This window comes from Polypterus senegalus, chromosome 12 (assembly GCF_016835505.1).
Source record: "Polypterus senegalus isolate Bchr_013 chromosome 12, ASM1683550v1, whole genome shotgun sequence".
NCBI lineage: Eukaryota > Metazoa > Chordata > Cladistia > Polypteriformes > Polypteridae > Polypterus > Polypterus senegalus.
The window spans coordinates 130,205,804-130,215,803 of record NC_053165.1 but is presented as its reverse complement, the minus strand read 5'-3'; the positions used below and the strand labels follow the sequence as shown (position 1 = coordinate 130,215,803).

Below are 10,000 nucleotides of genomic sequence, written 5' to 3'. Positions count from 1 at the left end.
AGATTGACGAACTCGCTTGCTGTGATGACATTCCACGACTGACCCCTCCCCCCCTACACTCAGGTATGCCAACCTTTGGGGGTCGGGGAAAAAATTCCCTGTACCCTCCAGGGCACTTGTAACCATATATATATATATATATATATATATATATATATATATATATATATATATATATATATATATATATATATATATATATACACACCTATATGTATACATACACACACACACACACATATATATATATATATACACACACACACAAACTCTACAGGGAAACATGCTTTAAGATTTATATTTGTCATAGTATGAACATAAAATTTTGGATAAAATGCTCAGTCATGCTGCACTCTTGTCAAATGAACCAGATTAAGATCACAAGATCAAAACTTGCTTTCTGTTGAATGCAATGGAGGAAAAAAAAAAATACTTTGCACATTCACTTAAAATTTTACTTTTTATTTTAATACTCAAATGCTATTTTAGTTATTCACATATAAAGTTACAATGACCGTAAGGGAAACCAGTCTTTTTTTGCATTACTTCCAGGATTATTGAAAACACCTCTTTACAACATATTTTGGGACATTTTACTACTTGACAATAGTGGGACTTCGAGGCATGAAAATTTATTCAAACTAACTTGAAACAATGACACTGTGTCTTCACATTTTGTACCCACTCATGAGTGTTGCAAAACTGCAGTTCCTTCTTTCTGAAACTGTTGTTTGATTGACATGTGGGAAGTGTGCAGGCCTTTAAAATACAGTGATGTTACTGCCAAGATCATGGATACAACCCTAGATATGTCTTTTGTGACATGAATCATCAACATGCTGGAAATGTTAATGTAAAAAAAGTTGGACTGTCACCATAAAGGGATACATACAGTCTTTAACAATTCATAGGTCTGTTGTGACATTCAAATGATATTTAAATAGTATTAAGAGGCACATGAACAATATTTTGAAACCAAAAATTTTTTAAGGTTAAACTAATCTTTGTTAGGAGAAAGATTCAATTACAAAATAACCTTGTAATAGTCTGTATACCATGTGTATACACCATTTAAGTAATTGTTTGTGGAAGTATCTTTTCCTTTAATTACAGCATTGTGCCAATTTGAGTACATGTATTTTGCAATTTTATACCCCTCTTCTCTGATAAAGAAGAGAACTTCATGCAAATTAAGAGGGGAGGTCATGTTCACTCCCTTGTTTAAGTAAACCTACAGGTTTTCCACCTGGCTCTGACTGGACAACAAAAGAACACTGATCATCCATTGATTAAACATTGCTCGTTTGTATTGTTTGAATGTTTCAGACTGTTATGTTCAAAGGTGAGATAAAAATATCTTAATATTTGGAATCAACAAGACTCTGTACCCAACAGGTATAACAACTTGTCCTGGAAGAAAGACAGCTGTAGCATCACCTGAAGCAGTCTAGGCTGTTACTTAAAAATGTATATTACAACAGTTATGTTTAACTTACCAAGATGTATATTTTACTCCTTTACATATTTTTATGTATACAATGAAAGTTCTACTTTTCAGTATATTACCTGTATAAATAATTCTAAAGTAAAAATCTGAATATAGACTAGTTACCTGTTTCTGTAGATCCATTGCCTCCACTTGTGGGTGAAGCCTCAAAAGATGTTCCTCGTACAGTGAAGACTTTAACTTTTGATTTACATTTCACTGTGCAGAGTGCATTTCCTATGAAGAAAAAATTCACATTGAGCATTATATTAAATTTAAGTTGTATAAATCATTTACGGATGACACTCTTTTCATTATTAGGTCATGGAGAATTACAGTAGAGTCTCACTTATCCTACCTTCGCTTATCCAACATTCCGTATTATCCGATGTCCCACCGTAAAAAAAACGCATCAATCGGCAACAAGAACTGCAAGTTGTAAGCGTTGTCTATTTTTTGTTGCTCCCGACTCTACTGAAGCTAATTACAGTGGATCTTCGGTTTGTGAGCATAATTCGTTCCGGAAATGTGCTCACAGTCCAAAGCACTCGTACAGTATATCAAAGCGAATTTCCCCATAAGAAACAATGTAAACTCAGATGATTTGTTCCACAACACAAAACTATTCATATAAAAATGATTAATATAAAACAAAGCAAAAATAAAGCAAACACCTGCACTTTACCTTTGAAAAGAATCATTGCTGGTGTGAGTGAGTTTCTAAACTCTTGGGGGGATTCCACCCAACGGGATGACACACGGAAGAGCGTCCCAAAGCAATCGCAGTCTCCCAGCGCTGTAGCAGTTCGCCATAAAAGCGAAATCGAAAAGATCGTGGACGTGCTATAAGAGCCTGCCGTCGATGGGCGATACAAGGAACATTATAAATGAATAGGGCACAGTATAAATTTTCCCCCGACCCTGCCTAACTGCTGTGTCTGTGTATAGGAGAATGGCAGATCCCGCTACAAAAAATAACCGCACTGTTGCCGTTTCAAGCTTAATAAAGCTGGTGTTGATAAAGTACTGAGACTCAGCTTCATGTTTTCAGGTGCAAGATGGGGACTCGCACGTCACAGCACAAACACACACACACATACACACACACAGTCACAATGCTGTAGTAAACAGTATACGCTCGTATGGATGTTGACTATATGAGTGATGGAGTTAAGGCTCTAGAAACTGCAATTAATTACATTGAGCAACAAGAAGAAGCTACAGGAGTCAACATAATGATGCTGCAAAGATGGCGAGACTTGACAGTGAAGAAACGGCACTCGTCAGGAAAGCAGACTTCGATCAAAAAGGTCTTTAAATCATCACAGGACTGAACTTTTTAAGTACAGTACAAACTGTATTTAACTTCAGACAATTCTGTAACTGTAAGTTCATTTTTTCAGTTAATTTATTGTTTTATTGTAAAACATGATTATTGGGTTCGTAATGTGTAAAAGTATAACATAGTTTGACGTTTAATAGGCTTTTTCTTAACACCCGCCATTATCCAACATTTTCGCTTATCCGACGTTCTGCTGGCCTGTTTATGTCAGATAAGCGAGACTCTACTGTAAGTGCATCACCCAATACTAAGAAGCCATCAGCTCTGGGGAATACACCAGTTTTCCACTATATATATATATATATATATATATATATATATATATATATATATATATATATAGACAGATAGACATTGTTGTAGCACCCAACACACGTTTATTTACAGTTCTAATATTTACAAAAGTGCACACAAGCCCCCAAAACTTCCCAAAGTCGAGGCCTCAGAAAGCCTTTGCCTCTCTCTTCAGGCCGCCTCCTTTCTTCTCCTCCAAGACCTTGTCTCGTCCCGACTCCAGCCAACGAATGGAGGGAGGCGGCCCCTTTTATAATCACCTGGAAGTGCTCCAGGTGCTTCCTGATAATCTTGTGCGGCACTCCCCAGTGTGTCCCTGGTCTTCTCCCCCCCCAGCACTTCCGGGTGTGGCGAAAGTTGTGAAGGCCAGGGCTCCTCAGGCATTCGGGCGCCCCCTGGCAGTGACCACCCCCAGCCATTCGCCACAGTATATACTGTGTGACAAACATCTGTATATATATATATATATATATATATATATATATATATATATATATATATATATATATATATATATATATATATATATGTTTCAGTTTTAGTAATTATGGTATGGTTAAAGAGCTACTATGGAGTTTAGTTTTTGTGTCACAGTGAGATAGAACTGTACACTTTAACGGGTTTGGATACGGGTTTAATGTTAGTGGAAGCTTATTACACTACACAACACAGTTTATTATTTGGTTTTGTTTTTTCTGATAAAAAACAAGCACAATCAAAACCAGGTACTGAATATGAATAATTTTACACAATTTTATAATTTTTAAACTATTTTCTATGGCCCATATTCAGCTTTCCTGCCATTGCAAATGCTGTGTAAATAGACACCGTTCGCAGGAAACTCTGGGATGACTAGCAGCTGAAAAGCGGTCTCAGGGAAAGTGGAAAAACAGTAAAGAGGACTTGATCTTTACGTCTAGCGAGTATGAATTTTTTAATGGTATTTATTTCTTGGTCTTTACAGCTGCTAGAATAGTTTAATATAGTTTTAGTTTTTCATATTGTTTTTTTTAATTATTTTATTTCAATTTACATTTTTTTTTATTTATTAATAGTTTTTCTATTTGTTTACAATAATAACCTTGAGTCATTCACATTTATACCAGTCCAACCTCAAGTTACCACTTAATCCATTTTTGTAGGTTTACCACTTTCTAAGGGAACCAATAAACTGAAAAGCAAGCCTCTGGTTGCAGGTGTGGGCTTAGAATGTGTGAACACTAGAGGCGCTGTTACCCCAATGAACCCACCAGACAGACATCACAAACAGACTTGTAAAAACACCAAGCAGATTCTTTAATAATTCAATAAAGTGAACAAAGCACTGCACACTCCACAATTCTCAATAAAAAAATCAATACAACAATCAATAACAAACAATAACCAATCCACCACTCCCAGAAGCTCCGTCAAACTTCCTCCAAACTCAGCTCTATCTGCTGGGTTTCCCCAAAGTCCTTTTAAAGTCCATGACCCAGAAGTATTCCTTCTCCGGGTCTAACGCCTTCTTCAAGTATCCCGGAAGTACTGCAGGTTTCTGTTCTAGTGGCTCCGAAGTACTTCCGGGTTAGCGTCACGGTAATAGTCCCCTGGTTCTTGGTGAGCTCCCCCTGGCGGCACCCAACAGGGATGAAGAGACAGACTCCATGTCCCATACTGCCCTGCGGGAATCCGAGGAACGATTTCCATCCAGGGCAGCTGCCATCTAGCGTCCCGGGGGATGTAATGCTTTGAAAAGGCGTTTCTTCAGTTGAGGGACGTCCCGGCCGGGCTGAAACGCCAGCCGTCTATCACAAAGGACTCATACATGTAATGCATTTTTTCATCTATACGAATAAAAGGCAAAGCCTTCACTGACTCACTCACTCACTCATCAGTAATTCTCTAACTTCCCGTGTAGGTAGAAGGCTGAAATTTGGCAGGCGTATTCCTTACAGCTTACATACAAAAGTTAAGCAGGTTTCATTTCCAAATTCTACATGTAACGGTCATAACGGTTGATAACGGTCGACAACGTCCGCCATGTTGAACTTTCTTATTTATGGCCCCATCTTCACGAAATTTGGTAGGTGGCTTCCCTGCGCTAACTGAAACCCATGTACGTACTTATTTCGATGGTATGATGCCACTGTCGACCGCCATATTGAACTTTCCAACGTCACTAATTCTCCAACTTCCCGTGTAGGTAGAAGGCTGAAATTTGGCAGGCTCATTCCTTACAGCTTATTTACAAAAGTTAAGCAGGATTCATTTCGAAATTCTACGCGTAATGATCATAACAGTCAACAACGTCCGCCATGTTGAACTTTCTTATTCATGGCCCCATCTTCACAAAATTTGGTAGGCGGCTTCTCTGCGCTAAACGAAACCAATGTACGTACTTACTTCGGTGGTATGACGCCACTGTCAGCCGCCATATTGAACTTTCCAACGTCACTAATTCTCCAACTTCCCGTGTAGGTAGAAGGCTGAAATTTGGTACTTATTTCGGTGGTATGATGCCACTGTCGGCCGCCATATTGAACTTTTCAACTGTCTTTGTTACTTATGGGCCCATCTTCAAGAAATTTGGTACGCGGGTTCCCAACTCTAACTGAATCCTACTTACGTACATATATACATCCATAGCTTGCACCTCGGTCACTGTGTGAGGCGGCGTTAGGTCCCCCATCCCAACGCCTCCCACGTTGTTGGCTGCCTGCCTATATAAGGCCCGTCCGTCACTCCAGTCTCTACATTCCCTTCCTTGCTTCGCCACGGGATTCATGTCTCCCTGCTGATAACTACAGCCTTTTTATTTAATCCACGGCTTCTCTGCTGTTTTATTGTTCATTTATTATGATTATAGTTATTGTTTAGGTATTTTAGACTTACTTTACATTGTTCAGGTATCCATTTCCTTTATCATTCCAACCGTACCCCCATTAACATGTCTATCGAGGTGATCACCATTGATCAAACAACTGTCCCTTACCGAGTGGTTTCCATGCCCAGAGATGGCACCTGGCTTTTCCATTCTCTATGTTACATATTGCACGGCCATATCAAGCTCACTCTTGATATCCGGAGGAACATGGTGTCTTATGTATTGAATGACTGGGACAGGTTCAAGGTGTGGACTGATGACGGTACAGGAGATAATTATACTACACAGGAGCACTACAAGAGTGAAATGCTTAAGCCCTTCACCTATGCATCTGCATGTGAGTTGATGGCTGCCGCTGAATTGTTCGGTTGTCGCTTTCATGTGTACCGAAATGGCCAAATATTTTACACCTTTCGACAACCGCCAATGCCTCTTAAACATCTTAGATTGACAGGTGACGATTTCAGTAGTGGACACTTTGATATTTATGAATGTTTAAACTCTAAAAAGCTGGATGTAAAGTTATCGATGAAACCGGTTGTATACTTACAACGCTTGACAGATGCCGAATGTCTCTTCAACTCGTCCTACAAATACTGCCGTAATTGAAACAAACCATGAAACTCAAACCAATTATGACAGCAGCAATCCAAGCTGTGAGATTTGAAACAAGATTACTGTTCACATGGCCAACTGTACGTTGCATGCTCAAGGAGTAAGCTCAGCGCACAGCTTGGTCATATTACAACCTGAGGGCCGAACTCACAATGTGGTATACAAAGAGATACTTAACAAATAATTATTGGTATGTTTTCCCTCAGTTGAAAAAGGTTTAATTTTCTTCTTAATAAAAATTTTAAGGCAGTAGTATGCCATGGCGCTGGTATTTTGCTAGTATTTTATAATTCTTGGCTGCAGCTTTTCTGACAGTATTAGCATACAAATCCATATTAGTATATATTCTATGCTCTCAAACAAATACAGAGAAGAGAAGAAGAAGAAAGGAGACTCAAGAAATTCAAATTTCTTAAGTACAGGGCATCTAGATTTTTTTCCTTTAACAATTAATATTAAATCCATCCTTTGTGCAAACCTCCCACTTTTCATGAGCATTAACAGCTGGAAAAATTGAAAGTTAAACATTACACATACCTCCACAATGACCAATGCTTAAAATTTAAAATCAATTTAACTAAGGAGTTTCACTTACCAAACTTATCCTTTTAAGATAAACATTTTTAAAGTTAATTCTTCCCTCAGCATGGTATATATGAATTTGCATTGCAAAAATGTGTTTTAAAGATAATCCTTTTTTTTTTTTTTAATTCTTAAAAATACATAGGTTCCATTGTAAGGCAAAAGGAATGGCTATGTGGCACAGGATATTCGGAAAACAAAAGCCTAAAGACTTACCAAATACATTTTGTTTGAAACAGCAAAAGTTTTGATATAAACTATGTGGCTCTGATACATGATTGTGACAATAATAGAGTGCTGGAAAGAATAATAAACCACGGCCGTTGGGGATTAAAGTTATTGTGAAGGAAGAGAAGTGTGGATGGAGTGTGTACAGCTAGTCTTCTTTCAAAATGGCGAAATCTCATAATACTGCTATTTTTTTGTTCAAAAATGACATGTAAAACATTTTACAATGCGTGTTTAAACTGAAGATGAGGATCAATATTTGACAACTTTCTTGGCTTGAAAAATGGATGCATTCTGTAAGTCTGTTAACAAATACTGTTGCTGTTAATTTTAAGAAGGCTCTTTAGAATTCACTTATAACTGAATCTGTACTTTACTTGTTATCTTGAATTATATTTATGTTTGTTTAGTAGCGAATAAAAAAAAAAAAAATCAACTAATTGAACTACACATTTAAAACCGTTTATATTGATCTCCATCCTCTTAGAAAGTACCTCCTTTAAGCAGAGCTGAGCATAAAAGCAACAGAGAAATCAAGACCTGGTCATGTGATGTTGAGCATGCAGCAGACTAAAACCACAAGAAAAACAAACAGCATGACTTACCAGCATAGATTGGTCTAACAAAAGTATCAGGTGATTTGATCTCAGTAACATCAGACACAGGAGCTACATCAAGCTTGGCAGCAAGTCTTGGTAATATACTCTATAAAAAATTAAACAATTAGGGACAGAAAGGGAAACATTTACTAAACTAAATACACACATTAATATGAAACATCCACCTATCAGTTTTTTAACCTTTTTTTCGATTATAGGATTTATAGGGAGCTAGAGCATATCTGGCACTATTAAGCGCAAGTTATAATCCAGCAATGAAAGGCACATCATTTCATTTTAGGTCACACTCATGCACAAATCTACTATCACATATAGATAGTTAATTTAGTATTTCTAGTAAAATATTGCCAATATAAACAGCAAAATAGCCACTGACAAATATGCATCTACTTGCTGCACACTGCACAAAACTACCAAAATGGTTTTAAGAATACTACTATTTGTTATGCCTTACTGAGTTGTGACACTGGGCCATTTTTTACCCTCACCTATTAACTGCAAGACAACATATGACACAATAAAGTACACACAACCTAATGCACACATGCAAAAATAAAATCTTTATTTATTGACACTAATATTTATCAACCCCTCTGCCCCATTAATGGCTATATACACAAAGCATGAACTCAATATCATACTATATGGCTTAATCTTCCAAACAGGTATGAGCTATTTTGAAGTTTGTAATGATATGTACAAAGATTAAATATCCTTTCCAATAATTCTGAGCATGTCATAGGATTTCCATCATAAAAAAATTACAACATTACTATATACTGTATATATCAGACAACGACTGGAATGAAGGATTCAATTATCTATTTGATCCACAACGGTTACTATCACCTGGACATAGCTGGCGTAATGGTGAGGATTGTTTTTTTTCTCCAGTGCTTTCTACACCATTCAGCTTTCGTTATTTAGGGGTAAGCTCAAAGAGATGCAGCTGAAAGAAATATGGTGTCCTAAACAATGGACTGTCGGGCAGACCGCAGTTTGTGAGACTCAAGGGCTGTGTTTCTGATGCAGATGTGAGTAACACTGGAGCACCATAAGAAACAGTTCTGTCTCTTGTTCTCTTCACTCTGTACACCTCCAGCTATAAATATAACAAAGGAGACAATAAAACAAAGCTGAGTGCCATTAAGAACAATGCTGCATAACCTCTTTCTGACACACTAACACTGAGGACTTTCATTTTATTCAGCAAAAGTATGTTAAAATGCACAAATGTGGCTCCTTTATACCAACAGTAATATGCCTATATTAAGCCTCACACTGTGACTGCCAAGTCAGAAGTTTTCTTTTCTTTCTTTCTAGTCATTTTGGTATGTGTTCAGACCATGTGTGTGTATATCTCTCTCTCAGATAGATAGAGATAGATATTATATATATATATATATATATATATATATATATATATATATATATATATATATATATATAAACTGCTCAAAAAAATTAAAGGAACACTTTGAAAACACATCAGATCTCAATGGGAAAAAGAAATCCTCCTGGATATCTATACTGATATAGACTGGGTAATATGTTAGGAACGAAAGGATGCCACATCGTTTGATGGAAATGAAAATGATCAACCTACAGAGCCCTGAATTCAAAGATGCCCCAAAAATCACAGTGTCACAGGCTAGTCCATTTTGCCAAAATTTAATTGCAGCAACTAAAAATTGTACGCAGCACTTTGTATGGCCCCTGTGTTCTTGTATACATGCCTGACAACATCGGTGCATGCTTCTACTGAGATGACAGATGGTGTTGTGGGGGATCTCCTCCCAGATCTGGACCAGGGCATCACTGAGCTCCTGGACAGTCTGAGGTGCAACCTGGTGGCATTGGATGGACCAAAACATAATGTCCCAGAGATGTTCTATTGGATTTAGGTCAGGAAAGTGTGGTGGCCAGTCAATGGTATCAATTCCTTCATCCTCCAGGAACTGCCTGCA

The 10,000-nt window shown here is 37.5% G+C and overlaps 1 protein-coding gene across 1 annotated transcript in view; it reads right to left on the bottom strand.

The window, feature by feature from the left end:
* Positions 1–10,000, bottom strand: part of etfa (electron transfer flavoprotein subunit alpha) — a 110,056-nt gene that overhangs the window by 32,264 nt on the left and 67,792 nt on the right. Inside the window, exons 5-6 of the mRNA XM_039773425.1 lie at positions 8,019–8,118; positions 1,613–1,723 (exon numbers count right to left, since the gene is read on the bottom strand). Of these exons, the coding sequence (XP_039629359.1) occupies positions 1,613–1,723; positions 8,019–8,118 (211 nt within the window). The remainder of the gene's footprint in view (positions 1–1,612; positions 1,724–8,018; positions 8,119–10,000) is intronic.